Source organism: Phascolarctos cinereus, unplaced genomic scaffold (genome assembly GCF_003287225.1).
Source record: "Phascolarctos cinereus isolate Bilbo 61053 unplaced genomic scaffold, phaCin_HiC Scaffold_4;HRSCAF=312, whole genome shotgun sequence".
In the NCBI taxonomy this organism is placed as follows: Eukaryota; Metazoa; Chordata; class Mammalia; order Diprotodontia; family Phascolarctidae; genus Phascolarctos; species Phascolarctos cinereus.
Window position 1 is genome coordinate 80,386,322 of NW_027555847.1, and position 26,948 is coordinate 80,413,269.

Sequence of the window (26,948 nt, forward strand, 5' to 3'; positions counted from 1 at the left end):
CCCTATATGAACAATTTGTACCACATGAAGTTGCTTTTCTGCTAGCTGCTACCCTTCTTACAACTTTTATCCTGGACAAAGCTGCTACTCTTCTACTCTTAGGTCAATGAATCAAATGCCAACTTCTTTTCACTCACTCCTATCACCAGAAAGATAATGAACTAGGGCCATGGATATAAAATAAGGCAGATGTTGTCAAGCATTACCAATATGCTGGATTGTTTTGTTTAACTACACTTCTTTGTTACAAAGGAAGATTATACTAGAGCCTGAGGTGGGGAAGTCATTGGGAAGTGACAATTTTTTTTAATGAAGTATCAAAGAAACTTTTTTTTCAAAGAAAGGGTAGATTACCTTAATCTTACAGAGTTCACAGCAACTATGTCTACTAATTAAAAATGGTTACTTGAAGACACAAGCAATGTCCCTTAGAAGAATTAAGAGAAGAAAAGCAACTCAGTCATTATCACATAAAAATTGGGGCAGTCTTGAGTTTTTGAAATCACCCAAAGAATGAAGGTACACACCACCACTGAAATGGTAGTTTTAGAACATTACTACTGAGACAGCTGGAATTCTTAATAGAAATCTCAGGAAGCCCACAGGCTTCCTGACTCATATGTAAATTGGAAGAAAGAATCTGCTACTTTTCTGCATGAAAAGTGACTATTTTTTATGACTTATTAGGTAACCTTAGGGAGGGCTGCCCCTATGGTAGTGTGGGACTCTAAGAAAATCACAATGTGACAAGTGATTCATGTAAAATTGGGTTATGATGAACACCAGGAGTATCAGTAGCCTGCAGGTTGTCTACTGATAGCACTCATTTGTGTAATTGCAATGTAGTTTTATGAAATTTATTTTATGTGTAATTATAAGAAAATTCATGTAACAACATCAAAATCAAAGTTGGTCTATCTACATTCCAAAATCTACTTCCTCCTTCGCATCAGTTAATCAGAATAAGTTAAATAATTAAGACAGGTCACAGTCATTCAAAGTTCACCCTGAATATGTTTTGAAATGGGTCAGTGGTGCTTTGAATTAGTTAGTTATCTGGGCCTGTAGATGTATGGCTATAGTGGGGTATCATGGAGGAGGGACAGGAGTCAGAACGTGCCAAGCAATTTGGGCTACCCCATACCCACACTCACCCCCCCCACTCCTCCCCCCACGTACCTTGACCATTGTCTTTCCTCAGACCCCAGTGGAAACATCCACACACCTGGGACTCAAAAGACTTGGGAATACCAATGCTGGGAAGCAACCCCTTTTGGGATATGATATGATTTTTATCAGGCTAAATGACATCAAAGATAAGCAATTACTATCTACTTTGCCTCTGCACCCTCAGGAGTATTACATTAAAAATAGCATGAGTAATTCTTTGCTTTTATCTGACATTTTGTGAAGTTAAATTCTAACTTCTTGTGAGTCAGGTGATAATGGGAAAGTCACAAACAGAAAAGTCACAAGACTACCACCCACCTTTACCTCAATGTCTCCCAATCCCCTCCACCAATAAGAAACCAGGTATCTCAATCCCTTCAATCCTGTTTTTCCACTCCCTTCAATTATATAGGAACTATAGAAACCAAAGTTCTGATTCCTTGTGATAGTGAGAGCCTTCAACCCAATTTGTTTCTCAAACCGCATTCACTGCTAAATACATAATTGTCTAGATGTAATTACTCTATATCTTTATTACACCACAACTGTTATGGTGACCATGAAGGGACTGAAACTGTGAGTCTCCATGTGATGACCAGAACTTCACTGAAGAAACACCATAGGGCACTCTGATAAGTTTTCTACTGATGAACTCATTTGGCAAAGAACCACCCAAGCCCAGACCTCCACGTCCTCCCAAATCATATCCAGGTGATTATCTCCTTAGAGGTGAGTGGTTCCTAGCACAGGTACCATATAGATACCAGCTCTAGTAAGCCAACAAATACCCCACTAGGTAAGTTCTTACTGGCCTGGGAACAGAGGAAGCTTCCTATTCAGAAGGAGATGACTAAAAATAGAGCTCTCAAATTATGCAAAGATTAGTCTAAGATATATAAGAATTTGGCCTGAAGAAGGGACTTTAAATTATTGCATATTAAAGTCTTTGAGATGGCTTTTAGAAAGTTGTGCACATTGACTTTTTGATTAAACTTTCAGTGCAAAATAAGAAGTAAGTGCATCTACATGTCTATTTTGTGTTGTCTGTGTTTTGTGTCTTGGTAAATCGGACTAACTTCTTCCTATGTCCTAACCAGCCAATAGAATAAAAGTGCAAAGAGTGAAAACAAAATCCTCAGAAAGTTGGAGATTGTAGATTTGAAGACAGATAAGAGGGAAGGTAATCTTTTCCTCTTTTATGCAGATATTCATGACATTGTAAACTAGAGACTAAATTTCTCACTGAAATTTATGCTTTCTACTGTAAACTTCCAAATTATAGTTTTACTGTTTATAAACGCTGAACTATCTTACTGAGTTTTGGGGTACCACTCTGTAGAATTTATTTTAAGGAAAAATAAGAAATAAGATGAAATGGACTTAAGAAAGTAGTGAAGGTAAAGAGAAGAAAGGAATTAGAGTACAAAATGAAAGGTTAGTTTCAAAGTTGGTAAGCTTTATTCAAAGACCACTGGAGGGATATAAAAGGAAAAGGAAGAAAGTTTAAGCAAGTAGGAATGAGAGGAGAATGGATAGAAGAGTTAGTTAAAGGAGGTTAAGTCTGCACTAACAGTGAAAACAGTGGGGGGGAAGGGTTGAAAGCAAGGGGTTTGGAGTTTTTGGAAAGAGGTTTGAGAAAGGTTTGATCCCACTGAGACAAGAATGATTTGAGAAGCTTTTAGAGAAATGTATATTCAGACAGACAATATTCTATCAAGTTGTAACATTTACCAAATGAGAACTCTTAGAAGTAAATTTGCAGCATGAAATTATTTGAGTGGCCTTGCTAATACTTTATCTTTGGGAGACCATTTGAAGGATATGTTCCAACCTTTAGGGCCTCCCAAGTTCCAAGGCAGGGGGATGGGAATGTGAGGCTGAAGGTTGCCTGGAATTAAAACTGCCAGGCCTGGAGTCAGGAAGATTCATCTTCCCAAGTTCAAATCCGGCCTCAGACATTTACTAGCTGTGTGACCCTGGGTAAGTCACTTAACCCTGTTTGCCACAGCTTTCTCATCTGCAAAATAAATTGGAGAAGGAAATGGAAAACCACTCCAGTATCTTTGCCAAGAAAATCCCAAATGAGGTCATGAAAAGTTGAACGAAACTGATTGACTAAACAACCACAATATATATCTCGTTGGTTTCCAAATGTTTATAATAAGATACAAATGCCTTGAATATATTTTAGCAACAAGTTCTCAAAATTGGATTAAGGATTTTACAGATAAAATTGCATGATAATTGTAAAGAAACTGAAATTACTTTCATATTTTGAGATCTCTGATAATTTTAAAAGACAGAAGGATTCATTTTCCAGGTCAGGCCTCCATGATTTGTTTTTAAGATTCTTCCTTTAGTTGTGTCCATATCAGATAAAGGGTTTAGGTAAAGTTAGAAACAGCAAGTGGTAGGTGAAAATGGAAATTCTCGGAAGCTTCATGTGAATTATGGGTTCCTAATATGATGTTCTTCTTGTAGCTCTATTGTTAATAGGATTGGAACCATAGGGCCTGAGCCAGTTTTCACCAAGTGAACTTGTTATTGGCAAACCAAATTTAGAATATTATACTAAATTGATTGAGTCTTGTTACTGGCATATTTGAACAGAATTACCTAGGAGTATCTGTAAGTGACTAGAAGGATCCTCCTTCAGAACTGCCAGGGACCAGACAACTACCCAGAACATCTGGGACTGAGGATGAAATGTGTTGATTAGACAGACATTGAGAATGGGTTACCAGGTTACAAGGAGACTTGATGTTGTTTAATATCGATGAGCATTATTGTATTGCTTCAACTTTTTGGGTCATGGTGTTCTACGCTTGCTGAGTTTTCTTGGTCACTTGGGAGACATGTAAATCTTACCTCTCAAGGTCAAGGTAAGTCTTCTAAGTAGTTTGATCTGTAGCCTGACTTAGCTTACTGACAGAGTATATTTAACAAGATTCATCTCCTTAGGGGATATATGAGATCATGATTCTGCCTGTACTCACTGTGCCTCTCACCCCATCCCCTTTGATGCCCCTTAAAATTGACTACCATTCTGTCCAGAAATCTCTAATATACAAAGTGTTTAAATAAGTGATCCTGGCAATTGAAAACCCCAGGATCAAAGGTGGTAGTGGGGGAAACGTTAGATTAAAAACTGCATGAGTGAGTCCAGTTTGCTTTTATTTGTCATATTAGGAAGTTAAGTTTCAACTTTTTGTAAGTCATCTGATCAAGGGAAAGTCACAAAACAAGAGTACTCCCCACCTCTCACCTCAGTGTCTCTTGATTCCTTCCACCAATAAGTAATCAAGTGTCTCAATCCCTACAATCCTGTTTTTCTGCTTCTTTAAGTTATATAATAAATGTAGAAAACCAAGGTTCTGGGTCCTTATGCTACCAAAAGCCTGGCACCTGATTTGTTGCTGCAATTGCATTCATTGCTAAATAAATTGTTGTATGAATGTTAACTACTTGATGTCTCTGTTCCACTATAACAACAGGTCCAGAGGGACAATCTGACTTGAAGATAAAATCTATCATATGAGTTGTTTCCTATACTAGAATGTGAGGTGCTTAAGAATATGGACCATCTTACTTTTCTATTTGTATCTCCAGCACATGGCACAATGCTTTATACATAATAAAACACTTAATAAATGTTTTCTCATTCATGTATGCATTCATTCATTCATGTACCAATGAAAGTGACAAGGGCCCTGCCACCATGAAAGAATACAAGCTTGGGCTGATTCCTCAAGTGAGACAATAGGCAGTGGTTGACCCTTAATCCTCACCCCACTATGGGCTATTATCCTGGTCTTTTTCTATGTGGACTTCCCTGCAACTTTGGACTTTCCCCCCAAATGGACTTGGTCCATAACTGTGTCCTATGGATCTTTTGCCTTTGGTAATTTTTAGCTTCATCTTCAGCTGGGCCTGTTGATCTGCTTGGATCTCTTTTATGGACTATGCCTTCACCCTCAAGGTATATTCTTTTTCTGTGGGCCTGTTACTCCCCAGCATGCATTATTGCCTTGCTTCCTTACATGTGTCCTCCACAGAGTGTGGGAACTGAGCAAAGAGAATTCCCTTCTGTCTGATAGAACTAAGACTATACTTTCAAATGAAGCAGGACTGACTTTGACTCAGGGGCTGTTAGGAAGCATAGGTCATAAGAGAAAGGCAAGACATCCAAAAGTATGGGAGAGGTATTACAAGAGAGAAATGTGAACTGGGTTAAGAGTCCAAATGACATGAGTCAATGGAATAGTGTTAGTCACAGGGAGATGGGCTTTGCTCACTGACCCAACAATCACATGTCTTTTTTATATGAGTGCCAGTCCCACACTGGAGAGTTTTAAAAGTCAAGGTTACTGAGTCCATGTAATGCTCATATTGACTTCCAGTTCTGTCCTGAGCATACTATCTGGCACATGGTAAGTGCTGAATAAATAAATGCCTATTCATTAATCATTCATTCATTCTTCAAATTGAGGGTAAATCTTTGGGAAACTAAAATGTTATTTTCCAATATGCTGAATACCCTCAAAAATGGATTCTCCACCCTCACCCTCCTCCAGTGGAAATACAATCCACCATTAAAAGCCTACTCTGATGCCTTAAAGCAGGAACTCCTAATCTGGAGACTGAACTACTTATGTGTGTGTGTGCATGCATGCGTATGTGTGTGCGTGTGTGTGTATGTTATATATTTTTTTATTTCATGCATTGAAACACATTATTTAAGAAGCTTTCCTTGAAATATCTCTGTTGTTAAAAAAAACAGACCTCTTTAAATAATATATATATATATATATATATATATATATATATATATATATATATATATATATATATATATATATATATATATGTATTTCCCATCAAGGGATCTTGAATTGTTTGATGAAATCCTTTGACTGCTTCTCCTACTCAGTCCCTCAATTGTAATATATTTTAGCCTAATCATGCCCACTATTCAGCTCTCCAAATCTTAAAAGACACAATAAGTTTCATAAAATGCCTCTGTTCAGTTAAAAAAATTATAGCTGAAAGTTCAACAATCCAATGATTTTTGGCAAAGACACATGAATGAGATTGATGTTAAATTACTGTAGCATTAAGGAAGAAGCCCTTTGTGAATAGTTACCCCCAACTATTCTGAGTGATGGTAGATCTCATTTATGAGGTTCTACAACACACAAAGGGGATGAGGAATACCTATTATTTTGCCTATGGCATTCAATTGTAGGGGCAGTCCATGGAGCTAATATATGTACATGATATACAATGTACATCACGTACATATATCTTAAACACTGAAAATATACCCAAAAATGAACAGAAGAAGAAGATGAGTCATCTAGATTTCCTTTGGGACAGTATACAGTTCTTTTATTGATCTAAAGGTACTCCCCAAAACAAAAGCCCATCTTTTTAATACCAGTATTTTTCTGGTGATGTTATTGGACTATGATTCATGGAATGCCACATTCTCTAAAGAAATGGAGTCAAGCATCATCCAAAGGGCAAAAGAGAGGTGGATTTTGGGTGTGAGCAGGCTGAAACAATAAAAATGAGGGTCTGTGGAGGAGAAGTACAAAGGATTTCATCAGAGAAATGTATGTTTAGAGGAAAACATGAGCCTGCTACATAGGAAGAGTGGGGAATAATGATGGGGCCAGCTCATGTTCCATTGGCAAAGGATCCAAGAGTTCTTAATCTAGGGTCTGAGAAATACACATGCACACACACACACATACACACACACATGCACAAGTGTATATGTGTATATATATATATATATATATATATATACACACACATTTACACACAAATACACTACATATGTTTACAGATATACATATATGTGTATAGATAGATAACTGTTTCAATATAGTTGTATTCCTTTGTAATACTATGTATTTGATTTTACTGCATTTAAAAAATTATTCTGAGAAGGGGCCCATGGGCTTCCTCAGACTGCCAAAGAGGCCCATGATAAACAAAAAGTTTAGAACTCTTGATCTAGAAGGTGCCCAGCATATTGGGCAGCCCCTTTTCTTGTGGTTTTTCAGAAGGAAAGAGGCAAGAGTCATACCACCATCTGGCACTATTTGCACTGCTCACAGGGTTTTTGTGCGTGTGTGTGGAATGCAAACTTTTATATAGAAAAGTGCTATATCAATGTGGCAAAATTTGAAGAATAGTGCTGGATTTAGAGTCAGGGGACCTGGGTTCAAATTCACATTCTGTCACTTTGTACTTGTGTGTCCTGGGAAAATCAATTAGCCTCTCTGGGCTTTTGTTTCCTCATTTATAAAATGAAGAAGTCCAACAAGATGGCCTTTTAGGTCCCTTTTGTCTCCTGGCTTCCTTCAAGACTCAGTTCAGATCCCGCCTTCTAAAGAAGGTCTTTCCCCATTCTCCTTTCCTCCCTTGAGACTACCTTCCATTTGCAAAGTATAGGATCTTGGGCAGACATAATTATTTGAATGTTGTCTTCTTCATTAGAATGTGAGCTTTCTAGGGGCATCTAGGTGGCACAGTGGATAGAGCTCTGGCCTTGGAGTCAAGAGGACCAGAGTTTAAATCCAACCTCAGACACTTGACACTTACTAGCTGTGTGACCCTAGGCAAGTCACTTAACCCCAATTGCCTCACCAAAAAAAAAAAAGAATGTGAGCTCTCTAAGGACAGGAATTATGTTTTTCCCTTCTTTTTATCCTCAAAGACTTAATATAGTACCTGGCATATAGTTGGCTCTTAGTGAATGAATATTGACTAATTGATTGATCTTTAAATGCTTTAATACGTATTAACTTTTATTAATTCCAACAAATGGCTATGATTGCTTCCTTCGGTGATTAGCTGTCAGTGTATACTAAACTACCTTTGTATTATATAGCAATAAATCTTACTCCCTGGGGTCCATGGACTCAATCTTTTTATTACCAAGAAAGGTCTCAAACTTAGTGCTTCTCTTTTCAAACCTCAACTCTCCTACTGCTTCCTCTCACATCCTCCAGGGACACTGAGATTGCTCTTCACCCTCATCCCAGTTTCCAGATTACTCAATTATTCCCACATCATCCTTGGTAGCTACACCCTGCACAGGTTCGCTTCTTCATTTCTCTCATTAACACCTCAAGATCCCTCTTCTATGTGATTGGGCTTGGACTATATTAACCAGAGAAGTTCTGTAACCATGGATCAATCCAAATGCAGCACAGCAGGGAGGACATGGCTAGTTAGTATGCTCCATCACAAAAGAACAGCTTTGACAAAGAAGTTGAGAAATGAAAAGGAAATCCTCAATTCACCAATGCCTATTCTTTCCCTAATATAGTATCCTTTCTGATTATGTACTGGCTTCCTCAGCTTTAGATTCCTGAAAGGAAAAAATAAAATAAAACCCTCTCCCACCTCATACATTGTATTTGGATTTAGTTTCTGTAGACACTGATTTAACAAAGTAGGCTATTTATTCCTTCAGATCACAATGCTGAACCCATTCTCTTTTCTTACTAGAGATCTTTTCCTAAGGGCCTATTAATTGTTCTTAATTACTACCATATATTGACTCCATTCATAGAATCATAGGATTGAATTATAAGGAACCTTAGAGATCATCCAGTCCAACCACTCTATTTTTTCAATGAAAAAACTGAGGCCCATTGATATCAACTGGAACATCGCACAGGTATAAAGAAGGGGATTTGAACCCAGGTTTTTTTTACTCTAAACCCAGTGCCTATTTTACTACAGTACACACACACACACACACACACACACACACACACACACACACACACACACACACACTCCCAGACGATGAAGATTGTACAGAATCATTCCTCTAAGACCTCAGCTTTTGCTCCTAGGTAGAAAGTTGCTGGTAGAAGATGAGGCACAAAACAAAAATTCATAGTCCAATATTCAGACTTGTCTACTGATGCCTTCAGAAACAAATTTTCTTCATCTTCCTTTCTTTTCAACATAGCTTGTTTCCAGTGTCAAAGGGAGATAAGAGAAGGAGTAGTAGTAGTAGGTAGTAGTGATGATGATGATGATGATAGCATTTATATACAACACTTTAACATTTACAAAGTGCTTTACAAATGTGATCTTATTTGATATATCCTTCAACTTTCCTAAAGCTAGGCGTGCCATGCGTACTCTCAATCCCATCCCACTGTAGCTTAATTCCTCTAGCATCTGCTTCCTCATCATATACTCTGTACCATCTACAATCGATTTTTTTCTAGGGCTCTTCTACTTTGTCTCAACAAAAACAAACTTTTCCTTGGCCTTGCAGCACCCTCTAGTGACCATCCCAATTCTTCTTTCTTTCCATTATAGAACTTTTACGAAATGTGATAGAGGAGGAGCCACAGCTCTTCTTTATCTCTGTTCTTTCTCTTTGAGACCTCCTCTATCTCAAGCATAGGTGACTCCCAAATCTACATAGAATTGTGGGATTTAAAGCTGGAAAGGACCTGAGAATTAGCCTGGTCCAACCCCTTCACTTTGAAGCAAAATAACTCACTCAAAGTCAACAGTTATCAACAGGTCCTCTGACTAAATTCATTGCCCTCTCCACCACAATATATCATATTTCTCACTTTGACCTCATATTCCAGTCCTATTTCCAACTGCCTACTGTAAGGACCCCTAGAAGCCTCCCCACTTGACTAAATAAAGATGCCTCCAGGGAAGCTCAAATCCCCAGAGACACTTTGCTAAAATAAGGCATTCAGTGACTCTGCAAAGCCCCCTTTCATGCAACCCAGGAGACTGCTTATCAATTAGTGGCCAATCCCCCAGGTATTCTTCCTCACCATGAATCAGCACCAGTCTCAGGTCTTAGCTCCCTGCTTCTCCCCTTCTCTCACTATGCCTGCTCCTACTTGACCCAGATATGAACCCTCTCAAACCTTCCTGGATTTTACCAATAACAGGGTGCCCAATTCTACCTGTGGCCCCCATCCTCTAACTGCCCATTCTTACAGTGAGTATTTCCCCTCAATAAAGAAGCCTTGCTTTACTTATTGACTCTGCCTTATAAAGTGTTCTGTGTTTCCTTATTCTGCACTTTGGAATCTAGAGCTGTGGCAAGCTTCATTGCATTAAGATATCCACTGATCTTCAAAGTCCACATGTTTCAAGCTAAACTCATCCCATTCCTCCTAAAACTAGGACTATACCCTAATTTCATACTCTGTCAATGACACAATCATTTTCCTGGTCACCCTGGCCTAAACATTGTAGTTTTTAATTCTGTCATTTGCCCTATGACTTCATAACCTATGTGTTCCCAAGACCTGTCAATATTCTTCCTTTGTAATATCCAGCCTTCTTCTGCATGCCAATTACTTTCAACTTCAGGCCTCTATCATGCAAATTTTTATAACAGACTTCTAACTAACTAGCCTCACCACTCACCACAGTCCATCTTGTTTATTACCCCCAAATTAATCTTCCTCAACTACCATTTTAATCATTAATTTAAAAGTATTTTTCTTCCCTTGCATTTGCATTTTGTACTTTTTCTTTGCTATCCTTGACAGTGTCTACATCATAGGTATGCATACATATTTTGAACTGTATTTTCTTGAATTGCTCTAGGGAAGTTGCTACTCAAAGGAACTGTGTATTGAATTCTTTGGTTTAAAAAAAAAAGAACTCTTTTTTGTAGTGAGAACAATTATACCCTAACTTACCCATTCTAGAAATCCATTATTTTTCTTTGTTTCTTATACTTTTGCTACATAGCTGTCATAAACCACAGGCTTTTTTCCCCATAGAGTTTTGTTTTGTTTTGTTTTTATCTATCATACATTGCACCTCATTTATCCAGGTAGTATTACTGAATAAAAAGCTGTTCCATATAAGTGAATTTTCCACATAAATGCAGTTTACTTCCATAATTTATCATTTAAAAAAACTTAACAATTATTGAGGGGCATAGTTCTAAAATTCCTAAAACACTATCGTCACCTTTTAGTAACCCTCACCCACTAACAATATTGTATTTAACTACCTTGCTTTTTTTTTTTAATTTAGACTCCTCAAACAGAAAGGAAACAGGGGTGTGCTGGAGCTAGCCTGAACTGGTTTAGGTGACCTACTTGTCAAATTTTCAGTTTGAGAATTTAAACCTTAGAAATTTGCAAATGTCATATGTCAAAGTTTGATTTATTGTTTTATTGATCATTACATATAAGAAAGGGATGGAAAAAATGTTAAATAATGCCAATATAACTTAAAGTGGGCTATGGGCACTTTTTTCCCAAGTTCTTTTCTAATATAATTGATTTTAGTAAGCACAACCTCTTCTTTACAGATGATAATACATGGTCAACTTTTAAAAAATCACATAGGATCATTACTACGACTATCATGTACTAATGATACCATTACTACAATAAGACTCTCAGGTGCCATTTGCCCCTCTACTAAATGGCCTCATCTTTGATTTTTGAAGTCTTGTGTAAGAGCAGAGTCCATGATTTCCCCCTCTGCACTTAAAAGGATCCACCTTAGGTATGAACACTCCTAGATTGGTCTGGACACCTTGAATCAATCAAAACCACTGCCAGTTAAAATCAACAGGAAGTCTGTTCTGACTGAGTAAGGTACTTGGTCAAGCCCTGAGGCACTTGTAGAAAACTAGGACTTAGTTCAGAACTAAAGAGAGATTCTGAGGGTCTGGATATGGAAAGGAAATCTTAGGGACATCAAGAACTGACCTAGAAAGAATCTGCAAAAGAAGAAAGATGAAGTAGGATTAAGCTATCACAGAAAAAGGAGAGATCAAAGAGGGTCAATAGCCCTATCTAGATCTCAGATTCAGGCAAAAAGTTCTAAGAAAAGGTCTATTCTCCCCTCAACTTCTTCTCTCAGTGTCTAAGTATTAACAGACATATTAATATATTTTGCTTCTTTTCCCAAGTTGAGCTGTTTTCAGTTGAGCTGAGTTTTGCAGGCCAGGGGTTAGTTAGAAATAAATGTAAGTATAAAATAAGGCATAGAGCCAAATTTCTGTCTAAATGTTAGAAATTTTCCAAACATGGGGCTCCAAGTAATTGCAATCGCAAGTTCTAACTTAATATAAGCTCCATAAAATATTGCCTCTAGGCTTAAAACAATCTAAATATTATAATAGGGTTTTCAGAATTAATGGTTAAACTTAGTCTTTCCCATTTACTTACGGGTGGCCATGATTGGTAGCCACTTTGGTTTCCTTCCCTCTTCCCTTTCCCCTATCTTTCTAATAGGATTCGGGACAAAAAAACAGTTAACCGATTTTGTTAGAGCTGTGTCTAAAATAAGAAAAAAGAGGTTCTGAATGAGGAATTAAGGGGTTCTTTTTGCCATTAGCCCTCTTTTACCTGCTTTTTAGATACTATTTTAAGCTAATGAATAAGCTGTCTCCAGTAAAGATGGCACCGGGTATCCCTTTGCCACTGGGCTAAGTGGTATCAAAGTTATCAAAAATGATGTCTTCATGACAATTAGACACATTTCAATGAGATATTACCTAAGCATAGCATAAATGTGGAGGAGGGTAGTAACTATCCTGTCTCTTGGGCTCTGGGATGCTGATGTTTCTGTATTGATTCCAAACCTCTCTCAAATAAATGACAACAGAACCTTCCTACCTACCATGAGTCTGATTGCTTTCAGATAGCTTTACCATCTACTCAATTGTAGGCAGAACAAAATATATTCATTTTTTTTCTATTGGACTCTTTTACTCACACATCAAGAATAAGATAAATTCAAAATTCTCACTTTAAAATTTTTTTAATCACAGCTGTATTGGCTTTTCAACACCATATATGTGTATATTCATACATACACACATACATACATACACACACACAAACACACACACACACACACACATATATGTATTCAGACATACTCTATGTATTTTTCTTACCTAGTAAATGCATTGCTCAGCCCCAGGAAAAGGATTAATGCAGTTTTTAAGTTCTGAAAATTCGTGATTTATGGGTCTTACTGTCCAACAATCCTTAGCAATCAGTCTATTTCCTATTTCAAACATTTGTAATTCACCTGGGATATTATTATTCAAAAAGCAATTCAAATTGAATTGGAGGGGGGAAAATATGCTTACAGTGGCCAATTCATCAAACTTCCCAAAGAGTTCATTCAGAAGCTTCACCAGCTCTTGAGCAGTGCACTGGGATGCCAAACTAGTGAAGCCCACAATATCTGCAAACAAAATGCTGCAAAGAGAAAAAAGGAAACATTAGTGCCATGTGTGTTCTCCAAACTCATAATACTCCCAAATACAGCACACTTCAGAAATGCACACAAAGTAGCTGGAGAACACTGAATAACTCAGCATTCTGAGATCTGATTCAATTTGTTTGTGACAGCTTTAGGGGAAAAAGTTAAGGTCTATTCCAAGTTCTGAAAGCCTCATCCAGTGGAATGCTGGGAAAAGCGCTAGATTTGGAGTTAGAGGCATTGCATTTGAATGTCCATTTTGCTACTTACTAGATGGATGATCTTGATCAGGTCATTGAGCTACTCTGAACCTCAGTTTCCTAATTTGGAAAATGAGAGGTGGGTGAACTAGATCAGTTGTTCTTAACATTTTTGTTAAGATGTTAACATGTTTGTGTGTGATGCACTCATTTGGCAGTCTGGTGAAACCTATAGATCACCTTCCAGAATATTTTTAATACATAAAATAAAATATATAGGATTATAAAGGAAACTGATTATATTGAAGTACAACTATCCATTTATTTAAAAAAAAGTTCATGGACCTCAGATTAAGAAGCTTTAGATTAAATGATGTATAAGGTCAATCAATAAATTAACTTTTATTGAGCACCTACTATGTGTCAGGCAATGTGCTAAGTGCTTTACAATATTATCTCATTTGATACTCAGCACAACCCTGGGAGGTAGGCACTATTACTATGCCCATTTTATAATCCATACTGCCTCTTCATATTACAAAGTCATTAAGACTTTGGTCAGATCAGCTGAAAGATTACATATTTACTGTTTTTGTTCAGTTGTTTCAGTTGCGTCTGACTCTTTGTGACCCCATTTTCTTGGCAAAGATACTGGAGTGGTATGCCATTTACTTCTCCAGCTCATTTAACAGATGAGGAAACTGAGACAAAGAGAGGTTTAAGTGACTTATCCAAGGTCACATAGCTAGGAAGTTTCTGAGGCTGGATTTGAACTCAAGTTTTCTTGACTCCATCCACGGCACCACCCTATCAGGCTTCAAACCTATGATCACATATTCACTTTCTACTCCTACACACTGTTTTTGGAAACTCTGTGGCACTATCACAAAACAACATTGAACATATGTAGCTGATTCCTCTACTCATCCCCGGATGACCCAACTGTATTTCACCTATTGGAGCAGAGCATTCACTACTGTTTGGTTTTTTTTGTCTTTGTATCCCCATTACCTAATGCAGTATCTTATACATAATAGATGCTCATGCAGTTGAATGGTTGAGAAACAACAGGACAAAAAACCAGGCAACTAGCCATGCACATTCCGTAGAAGACTGATCCTCAGGTGAGGACACTTGGTGAGAGCAAACATACACCCACAGTAATCTGAGGAGTCCAGGGAGGATAGGATTCTGATCCAACACTTGACACAGGGCCCTGGTACCTAAAAGGTGTTTAATAAATGCATGCTAACTTAATCCATTGCCAGGTTTTAAGTTGCTCAGAACCAGATTCTGGGCTATGGGACACATACAACCCAGCTTTGATTCCCTAGCCCTCATCTCCACATATTCCTATTAACTTCCTCTAGTCAATAAATGTGAAGATTCTTAAGGTCTCTTAATTGTCAATATTTTCTCTGAGTTTTTTTTAATTGTGTACAGATGACCATGTTATGTAGGCAATAAATGATGGGGAATAAGCCTGGGTGTTATAATTAAGTAGAATGTACACAAGTTAATTTGACATATTTAATGATAAAGAAAATTATCTGCCATATGATAATTATGCATAAATAATAAGCAATTTATGTAAATGACTAATTATTTTCAGAGGCACACCACATTTTTATAGTGTTTTCCTCTCTCTTTAGTTCTATTTCTATTATTAGCATAATGCCAATGGTTTTCCCTGATGCCATCTTATTTAGCTTTATTTTCCTCTCTCTCTTCTTTCTCTCTCTCTCTCTCAGAAGGATTCAAGGATCACAAACTTAGAACATGAAGGGACCTTGGGGTTTATTTCATCTGACTCCCTCATTTTATGTGAGAAGCCCAGGAAAATTAAGTCATTTGCTTAATGTCACGCTGGTAATAAGGCTTTGGACCCAGCTTCCCTCATTCCAAATCAATACTCTTTTTTCATAGATATATACATTTTTGTGTGCACACACACATATACTTTAAAAGATAAAAAGGGTTGGTTTGGGCTTACTACTACCAAGGGGTCCCATAACCATGTCCTTTGAGTCATTTTTCAGTGATGTCCAATTCTTCATAACCCGATTTGGGGTTTTTTTGGCAGAGATACTGGAGTAGTTTGTCATTTCCTTCTCCAGTTCATTTTACAGATGAGGAACCAGAGGCAAACAGGGTTAAATGACTTGACCAGGGTCACACAGCTAATAAGCATCTGAGGCCAGATTTGAACCCAGGAAAATAAGTCTTTCTAACTCCAGAGTGCAGACTTTATCCACTGTCTCCCTAGCTGCCCATTAACAATGACCACGTGGGCTGAATCAGGGCCTTCTTACTCTCTAATGCTTCATTCTAGGAAAGGTAAAATAATGGCATACATTAGAACTAGGGGATTTAAGCTCTGCCAAATGTTGATGCTGTTTTTACAAAACCTTTTCAGGTCATATTACAACAATTCCAAAAGGAGTTTGCCAATTTCATCAGAATTTTCTTCTATCACACAAGTTTCTGTGAATTGGTTTATTTCATTTTTTTATATTGGAGTCACAGTACAAACACGCAGGAAACTAGGCAGCACAGTAAATAGAGCTCTGGGCCTGGAATCAGGAAGATTCAAATCTGGCCTCAGACACTCACTAGCTGAGTCACCCTGGGCAAGTCACTTAAACCTGTTTCCTTCAATTTCCTCAATGAGTTAGTGAAGGAAATGACAACCCACTCCAGTAACTTTTCCAAGAAAACCTTAAATGGAGTCATGAAAGTTGGACAACTTTCATGGACAACTGAAACAACTGAACAAAACCAACAAGAAATATGTAAAATTTCAGCAGATCTGACCAAAGGTAGCATGGGATAGTGATAAGATTGCTGCACTTGGAGTCAGTACAGCCGAGTTCAAATCCAGTCTCTGACACTTATTTCCTATGTAGCCTCTTGACCCCTCTGAGACACAGTTTCCTTGACTGTAAGATGCCAATAACAAGATGGGAATAATTTTTTCCCCCATCTCATAGGGTTTGTGTGAAGCTAAATCAAAGCTCTATTTGAATGTTCATTGTGATTAGAAATTCTTTAGAATTATTAATGTTTTTATACTTTGTAGTATTATAGTTTAGGAGGGAAGGCTCTAGGAACTGGGGTGGGTCAGAAGAAACTTCCTATAGATGGCATTTGAGCTGGCTCTTGAGGGACCCCAGGGATTCTAAGAGGTAGAGGGGAGCATTCAGAATACAGGGGACAGCTATGGCAATGTCATATAAAAGGGAAATGGAGACTCATGTACGAAAAGAAGTGAGCCATGCCATCACTGTAGAAGTTTGGTGATTGGCATGCCATATTCATGTCAAGTGCTTCCTCCCCAGAACCATATGAGTCCTCCACTTGAAAAATCTTTTAGCCTTAGCTCAATGTAGTGGGAAGAGGCCTATTAACCCCAGCCGCTCAAAGTCTGGCAGATAGCTCTTTCTTCAGGGTCATTTGTGACAATCTCTCTTCACTCTTTGGGCATTCCCATTCCTTTTCCTGGAATGAAGCATTAGAGATTAAGGAGACATTGATTCAGGCCATTTGGATATAGTTATAGGAACCCTTGATGGTCATAAGCCGAAACCAAGCCTTTTTCATCTTATGAAGTAAGTGTGTGTGTGTGTGTGTGTGTGTGTGTGTGTGTGTGTATGTGTGTGTGTTTGTGTGTATAGTTGCTGTTCAGTCATTTCAGTGGTGTCCAACTCTTCATCATCCCATTGGAATTTTTTTTTAAGCAAAGATACTGGAGTGGTTTGCCATTTCCTTCTCCAACTCATTTTACAGAGGAAGAAACAGGCAAACAGGGTTAAGTGAGTTGCACAGGGTCACACAATTAGTAAGTGTCTAAGGTCACATTTGAACACAAGTCATCCTGATTACAATCCTAGCACTCTATCCACTGAGCCTCCCAGATGCCAAAAAGATGGGAGAAAGGGAGGAAGGAAGAGGCAGAGACGAAGAGGGAGGAAGAGAGGGGGAGAGAGGGAGAGAGGGGGAGAGAGGAGAGAGAGAGAGAGAGAGAGAGAGAGAGAGAGAGAGAGAGAGAGAGAGAGAGAGAGAGGTGAAGAGAGGGGAGGAGTACTGTATTTGGAATCAGAGTAGAAGTTAAAAGCCCTATTGAGCTAGAGTTGAATTCTATGAAGGAACTTTTTGTCTTTAGGAAAAGGCCTAGTTACCAGGTCCTAAGTGTTCTCCTTACCTTTAACCTCTGTAGGGATTTTAGAACCCTCCCCTGGTTCAGATAATATTTCTAACAAAGACAGTGGATTGTCTAGATCTCTGTATGCTCTGGAAAGAAACTCTTCCACTAAATTCTATGTGGTTTTTAAAGAGCTGCCTCCAACAAATATAGCCCTTTGTGTATTAGGCAAACCCAATCCCAGGAATCCCTTGTAAGGACTGAATTTCATCATTTTTCGCTAGCAATACAACTGCTAGAAAGACATGGTGCTAATTTTAGCTTAATTTGTGATTACCAATGAGTGCAGTAATGCTACAAGATATCAGTACTTAAGCTCATAACAATGAGAAATCAATAAGCAAGTCTGTACAGCATAAGTTTAAAACATTATCATAAAATAAGAGGGACACAAAAAAAACAGTTCAAAATAGGAGTCTCAGCAGGAAATTGCAATTTCTGTAAAATAATCAAGGAAATTCAGTCATAGGAACCGTCTGGACTACAGTAAAAACCTATATTAAGGGAAAAAAAAGATCCCAAACTAAGTGAAGATTTTGACCTAAAAGGGACCTTACAGGCCTTCTAGAGCAACTTCTCCTTTTCCAGATGAGGAACTGAGGCCCGGAGAGCTTAAGTGACTTGCCCTAGGTCACAAAATTAGTAAATATCAGAAATGAGATCTGAATCCAAGTGCTAAACATGTAGCAGCCCTCCCCTTCACCTAGGCTGGCAATCTTCCATTGTATTACTCTGCCCATGTCTCACAGCTTGGAAATACTGTGGAACAACACCTTCCAAGAGTTCTTAACCCATTTTGTGTCATGGATCCTTTGACAATCTGGTGAAGCTAATGGACCCTTTCTTTCCTGACCTAGAACTATTTAATCAAATGTTCTCCTCAACTGTTATGCATTCCCCATAACACCAGAGGGTGCTCTGGGGTTACTATCAAGCCATCTCTGATTCAGAGAGCTGGATGCCTTTTCTCCCCTTAATTCTTTGCAGGTAGTATCAATTATCTAATTAGTCTAAGGGTTTGGTCTGGATTTACCCAATCAGCTCTCATCTCCCTAATCTACTGCCCTCCCATTTTCTTGTTGAGTTTCAGTGGAGATCTTCCACCAAGGCATAATTACCTACAGATCTTATGCATATTATCAGATGGGAAGAGAAACAAATAGGTCAGTTTACCCAGTATGGGTATCTTCTCCTAGGTTACACAACCTTGTTTAGGGTTAGGACCCTTTCAGCAAAGCAGGCCCCAAACGCCATTCTCTTGCTCCCCTCCCCCAGGTTGCCCACCTTAGAAATTTCCCCCTTCCCCAAGTGTCAGTGTCCAAATAGGGCACGTATATCAAAAAATAGAGGTTCTTCTATTAGCCTCTCTTGCAGGGAGTGCACGGAAATCTCAGATGAGGAAATTTTTTCTACCTATGAAGGTCAGCACCTTCAGTGCAATTTCACTGTCTTAGATCTTACCTGAGGTGTTAAGTGATTTGCCCATACTTTCCTAACCCTGAGTCCAGCTCTCTCTCCCCTAGGCCATATTCCCTCCATAATTTACACACCAAAATTCATAGGCACATTCCAATACCTCCATATCCTCACACCCTATGCTTTAGTCGCCAATAATTGGGCAGGGTCATTTCACTACATAGTCTCACCTACAAAAAAAGATCTATTTTTAATTCTCTTACCTGGACTTAAAATTCAAGTAGAATATAAAAAGTACAATCTTAAAATCAAGAAAGGATGAAGCATTAAATAAAGCAACTAATGACATGAATCAGTTTCTATAACAGGCAAAACCTGGGGAAACTTTTCAGCCTATCAGAGCATGTACTTATTTTAGTCAAGGAGATCTTAGGGGTTGGACAAATGACCTCTAAGGTTTGTTCCTGCTCTGAACATATGATCTGACAATAATCCAGGGAATTTAACCCTTCTGCATATCTGACTTTCTTAGTTCCAAGACAAAGATAATACAGTTATAAACTGCATCACACCATCCTGATCATGCCTGCAAAATCAGACTCAAATTATTCAACATTTCACACAACATTGGGAAGAATGTTGACTTCTAAAGCCTATTTAAATGAATCCATGAAACACAAGAGGTTTAAAAAAATAAAATAAACACCATTCAGGAGTCCTACTGAAATAATACATACTGGCATGATATAGGAGTGAAAGACTACTTTCTGCACTGAAGCTGCAGATGCAGGTAGATTGTTAGAGGTGTTTGAGTCAATAGTTAAAATTTCAATATGAGCTTCATACCTCGGAAATCAGCTAATTATAGAGACAATGAAACAGCAGTTCAAGATGGGCATCCCTGTAGAAAATTACTATAATTTCTGTAAAATAATCAAGGAACGCCAGTAATGCTACAAATCAGGGCTTGAGTTGTTGTTTTCTTGATTGTCTAGACTTAAGAAAGTGATGGAGAAAATGGTAATAATGCAGATTAAACTGTCCTGTATATCAGAGTCAGTTGCTAAACATTTATCAGCACACTCCTAGAATAGAGCCTAAAAAAGTGTATGTATATATACCTACATGCATATACATACACACAAATATAAATATGGTGTATGTATGTATATATGCATACACACACATATAAATATATGTATGTGTATGTGCATATGTGTTTATATGTGTGTATATATGTATGTGTGTGTATGTATGTATGTATGTGTGTGTGTGTGTATATAGATAGATAGATAGATAGATAGATAGATAGATAGATAGATAGATAGATAGATAGATAGATAGATGATTTGTTTTCCTCTTTTTCCAGAGATCCAATCTCAGGCCTAGAGAGGCATTGTGATTTTATGATTTGCCTAAAGTCACAGATCTAATAAATAATAGAGATTTGAATTCTTGACACCTGATAGAGTGTTATTTCTACCTCCCCATACATCCAAAGTACGTCTCTGCATGATGAGGTGGTCAGCCTGAATACAGTTCTAATAACCATCATTTCAGATCTGACATTCACACTGTGACCATGGGCAAGTGAGTAAGTCACTCACCTGAGCCTCAGATTAGTCATCTGTAAATTGGAGTTGACAATTTATCTAATTTTTGCTTGTTTATACATGGCTGTCTTCTCTCATTAGACTGTGAATATCTTGAGAGCGGGGATTGTCTTTTGCATTCTTTGTATCCCCAGTGCTTAGCACAGTGCCTGGAAAACAGTGGGCATTTAATGCATGTTTACTGATTGACTGTCAGCTAGCACTGCCTACCTTACAGGATTGTTGGGAGGAAAATTCTTTGAAAATCTTGCGATGCTATAAAAATGTGAGTTATTTTTATTATCTCTATCCTGAAGCATAAATCCCACATTTGTAATCATAGTTAAAAAGCCTCATAACAATAAAAATATTTAGAATTAGAATTACAAGGATCTTCCCGATCTGCCCCTGTTATCAGAATGTGTTAACTATATATAGATATATGGTGTAAGCAAACATCGAAATGCCAAAAAGACACTCCATTTTGGAATTAAAAATAGTTTCAACCAAAATATCTTCCTAGAGACTTGGGAGAATGTGTAGTAGCACAATCCTCATTACCCAATTTTAAATTCAGGGTAATGTAATTCACTGAGTGGCAGGCCCACATAAAGGAACTAAATTGTGACAGCTGAATGCGTTAAAAATATCTGCATGAGGATGTGATTATAAGGCAAAGAAAGATTTTTTTTAAAAATTAAGTATCAGAATCATAGGGCTGAAAGGGGTTTTTGTAGGCAGGCAGTTAAATTCCCAGTTTTCAATGAAAAGAGCACTTGGACTTCAAGCCAAGAGTGACCAAGGTTCAAATCTCAACCCCTACACATAGGCAAGTCACAAAACCTAATCAAAACCCTACTTTCCCCGTCTACAAAATGAAGACAATATCTTACATGGTTGTTGTGAGGAGTAACTGAGATAATACATGTTGTTCATGTTTGACTCTTCATGACCCCATTTGGGGTTTTCTTGGCAAAGAAACTGGAGTGGTTTGACATTTCCTTCTCTAGTTTATTTTACAGATGAGGAACTGAGGCAAAACAGAGTTAACTGACTTGCCAAGGGAAACACAGTTAGGAAGTGTCTGAGGCCAGATTTGAACTCAGGAAGATGAGTCTTCCTGACTCCAGGCCTTGTGCTCTGTGCACTATGGCCACCACCCACCTGCCTGGAGATAATATGTAGAAGGCAGTAATAATACATATCAGGGGGTACTAGAGTTACATCATGCTCAGGAAAATGGATTGTTAACATTTTTAGGAAATATTACACCTTGGAAATTGGCTACAAAGTAGAGCTGCATTTATTGTTTTGTTGATTATCTAGACTTAAGAAATGATGGAGAAAATGTTAATAATGTAGATAACCTTAAAAGTATGTCATGCATTCCAAAACTCAGTTAAATATGTACCAGCAACTCCTGGCTATTATTATCATTATTTTCATTATAACTACTACTAATTATTATCATCTACCTCTGGTGGAAATATTTGTCAGATGTTTTGTAGGGAAACTATTCAGATATCACATGGAGTGGGCATTGAATTTTCTTCCATCTCTGAAATTATCTGATTTTTGCAACAATTGATAAAGTGTTCAAGTCATACAATTCTTGGACAGGATAAAAATGGAGAGATGTGGACTGAATAACAATATAATTAGATGGATTTGGGACTGGTTTGGGATTTAAGAGTGTTTGCTGACAATTTCATATCAACTTGACAGGAAGTCTCCAATGGAGTATCCCAGGTATCTGTATTTGACTCCATGATATTTAACATTTTTAATGATGATTTGAATTAAGGCAAAGGTGTAGTGCTTATCATATTTGTCATTGGCACAAAGCTGAGAGTAATGGCTAGGATGGCAATGACAGAATCAGATTCCAAAAAAAAGATCTAAACAGGCTAGAGGACTGGGCTAAGAAGATGAAATAAGATAAATGTAGTGTCTTACATTGAAGTACAACAAGTCAATTTCCTTTTTTTCCCCTTTTTTTTACATTAATACATATTTACGGAATAAAACAAACATTTCTATAACACAGCACAATAAAAAAAGACGACTGCATATAAAACTGCAAATCTACTAAGCATAATTTGCTATTCCTTTCAAATATATATCAAAACTCCCATGTAAACTTCTTTTTTTCTATCCTCCCCCTGCCCTGTTCTAGAGATGGTAATCATTAAAAACAAATAGGGGTATGTGTGTGTGTGTGTGTGTGTGTATCTGTGTTTGTAAAATTATGCTATATGTACTTCTATTTACTAGTTCTTTTTCTGGATGCCAATAGCATCTTTCTTCATATGTCCTTTATAGTTAATTTGGGTATTTATGGTTAATTTGGGTAGTCAAAATGACTTATTCATTCAAAGTTGTTCTTAAAACAATATTGCTATTACTGTATACAATGTTCTCTTCGTTCTTCTCATTTCACTCCATTATTTCGTGCAAGTCTTTCCATGTATTTCTAAGATCATTGAGCTCATCATTTCTTATAGCGCAGTAGTATTCCATCACTATCCTATACCACAAGTTGTTCAGCCATTCCACAATTGATGGGTATCCCTGCAATTTATCACCACAAACAGAACTGCTACAAACCTTTAGAACATATAAATTCTTTTCCTTTTTCCCTAATCATCTTTGGAAATAGACCTAGTAGTGATATTGGGGTTGTAGCTGATATTTGGGATTGCTCTCCAAAATGGTTGAATAAGTTCATTAATACAAAATGAGGTAGTACAGTAATTGTCCTCCAAAATACCTAGGGGTTTTAGAGGATTGTGAGTTCAATATGAATGAATGTGGTGGTGTGGCCATCAAAAAAGACTAATGCAATTATGGGCTGCATTAAGAGAGAAATGTATTCCAGGAAAAAGGAAGTGATAACTGCATCTGGCCCCGGTCAGACAACAACCTTAGCATTATGTTCAATTCTGGGTACCACATCTTAGGAAGGACATTGAGAAGCAGGAGATTTTCCAGAGGAGTTCAAGATCAATAGGTCTTCAAGCAGAGGCTGAATGATGATCATTTGGGGGATCCATAATAGTGGGGATTCCTTTCAGGTATCGGTTGGACTACATGGTTCTGAGGTCCCGTCCAACTCTAAAACTTGGTGATTCTATGAAAATAAAACTATGCATTCCCTCCCACCACCACAAAGAAAGAAGAAAGAAAAAAAGAAAGAAAGAAAGAAAGAAAGGAAGAAGAAAGAAAGAGAGAAAGAAAGAAAGAAAGAAGGAAAGAAAGAGAGAAAGAAAGAAAGAAAGAAAGAAAGAAAGAAAGAAAGAAAGAAAGAAAGAAATGATGCAATTGTGCACCTCAGTTTTAGCTTCTCTCCACTCCTCTTGCCTAGTGCTTTACTCTCCCACTTATGACAATATCATAAGATTTAGAGCTAGAAAGAGATTTTAGAAATTATCTAGGTAAACTTCATTAGTCTAAAGTTGAAGAAGGTCAATCCCAGAAAACAAAGTGACTTATCTAATTCAATATAGCTGCTAAGTAGGAGGAACTATGATTTGAATTTAAATCTTGAACTCCAAATCCATTATCCTTTCCTATATCAATATGCTGCCTCCCTCCTCCCAGACCCCTTTATACCCTGGAGTATGGTCAGAATGACAGACCTAGATATTTCTCCCCCTACAGCTCCTTCCCTCTCACCACTGTGATCAATCTGCATCACTTTCACGTGGAAAAGACCATGGATCAAGGATGTTCATAGGGGCTATGCAGGAGCTTGTTTTGAGCCCATATATCTTACTAAGCTTTTCATTAGCAACAGGGACAATATAGCACATTGAATAGAGAATGGGGCTTAAAGTCAGGAAGACATTGGTTCACATCTTGTTTTCAACACTTCCTAACTATGTAATCTTGGGTAAATCACTTAACCGCATATGCCTCAGGCAAGTCCTAGAAATAATGCTTTAAGTGGTAGCCAAGTTGTAGTCTGTATAGGTAAAGAGCCTTTCCATACCTGATGCTCATGACACAGAAGAAATCACAGATATTGGGCATACAAATCAAATACTCTCCCATTTGTATTGATGGTACTAGCAGCATCTCAGAGTGGACAGAGTGCTAGGCATGAAGTCACTAAGACCTCAGTTCCAAATCCACCTCACACACTAGCCCCATGACCATGAGTAACTCGTTTAATTTCATTCAGATCTAGTTTCTTCATCTGCAAAGTGAGGATAATAATACCTACAATACCTAACTCACAGGGTTCCTGTGAGGGTCAAATGAGTTAATAATGTATATTAAGTGCTGTGTAAGCTTTACAAAAATATCAGTTGTCATTATCAGCAGATTATATCATCATTTGATGAAAATAAAGCTGTGGAAGTGATTTTCACCGCAGGAAACAGAGTCAGAACTCAGGTCACGTCCACTTCGCCTTACTTTGAATCACAGATGCATCATTAACTCAAACCCTTTTTTGGCTGATTCAATTTGTGATACTGCTTTAATTTAATCATCGTGAGTAAAAGTAGCACTGCCTTCCCACAAACAAAGAGTGGTGCCCACTCCACTACCTGATCCCGCTGCTCCTTCTGAACTTCTCGCTGTTGGCTCCTCCTCACCTGAAACATGCCTGTTCCAATATAACAGCCATTTCCCAGTATAAAAATGGGCCGCCATGTAGAAGAGCTGTTCTGTTCAGCACTGGGGGCAGAGCTGGAAGTAGCACAAGTAGCACAGAGACTGATTCCCAGTCCTTGTAAAGGAAGGCTTCATGATTAACTGTCCAAAACTGAAAGAGTTCGCCTCGGGAAGCAATGGGTTTCTAGGTTTTTTTTCAAATTGGGGATGCACGACCACTTGTCATTGAGGATATATAGGGGGTTTCTGATCAGAATTCAGGGGTGGGGAACCTGTGGCCTTCTAGGTCCTTGAGTGCAGCCTTTTGACTGAGTCCAAGTTTTACAGAATAAATCCTGTTATGAAGGGGATTTGTTCTGTCAAGTTTGGATTCGGTCAAAGAGCTGCACTTGAGGACCTAAAGGGTGACATACGGATGGCTTCCAGGCCACCAGGCTCCTGACCCCTGGACTAGGTGGTCTCTGAGATCCTGTCAACTCAGATTCTGTGACTAGGGCTGAGTATCAGCCCCAGAAATAAGCAAGTATTAGGAGTCCATGTGCTGTGTCCCTTGCCTGTGCTTGCCCTAGATAGGGTCAGGAATAAACAATATATGGATTTAGAGTTAAGTAGGAAATCTAGTAACTGAATAGAGTGGTGGTAGAACATTCGTAAGTCCAGGAGGGAACTCATTGAATCAAATTATCGGGTTGTAAAAACAAACAGCCAGGAGAGCTCTCATTGAGTCCTACTGTTCAGTCGTTTCAGTCATGTCTGACCCTTCATGATCCCATTTAGGGTTTTCTTGGCAAAGATACTGCTGTGGTTTGCCATGTCCTTCTCCAGCTCATTTTAAAGATGAAGAAACTGAAGCAATCAGGGTTAAGTGACTTGCCCAGGGTCATACAGCTAGTAAGTGACTGAGACCAGATTTTAAGTCAGGTCCTCCTGCCTCTAGGCCTGGTACTCTATCCACATCCATTCTATCCAGATGCCCTATTGAGTCCTAGGGAGAAAAAAATCAGAAGAAAATGGACAAAGGAAGGCCCATTGTGCCTAACAGCAGAATGCAAGACATTGCTTTGGAATCTAGAAGAGAGCATTTTTAAACGAGCAGTTTTATTATTATCCAATTAATGTTATAATTTTTTTCCATCAGTGCTATGGAAAGGCACTGCATTTAGAGTTGAGGGATTTGAGTGTAAATCTGAGATTTCCCAATTATTACCTGAATAACTTTGAGTAGGTCAGTTAGCTTCTCTTGATGTCTTAGTTTTCTTGTTTTTAAAATAAGGAAACTAGACAAATGAGCTTTAAGGTTTCTTTCAGGTCTAAATGAAGGAAGAGGGAGAAAAGGGAGGAAGAGGAGAAGAAGATGAAGAAGGAGGAGGAGGAGAGGAAGAAGAAGAGGAAGAAGAAGAAGGAGGAGGAGGAGAGGAAAAAGAGGAAGAAGAGGAAGAGGAAGAAGAAGAAGAAGAAGAGGAAGAAGAAGAGGAAGAAGAAGAAGAAGAAGAA

The 26,948-nt window shown here is 38.1% G+C and overlaps 1 protein-coding gene across 1 annotated transcript in view; it reads right to left on the minus strand.

Moving 5' to 3' along the window:
* Window positions 1–26,948, minus strand: part of ADCY1 (adenylate cyclase 1) — a 354,989-nt gene that overhangs the window by 157,885 nt on the left and 170,156 nt on the right. The window contains exon 4 of the mRNA XM_020971543.2: window positions 13,310–13,421. Within this exon, the coding sequence (XP_020827202.1) occupies window positions 13,310–13,421 (112 nt within the window). The remainder of the gene's footprint in view (window positions 1–13,309; window positions 13,422–26,948) is intronic.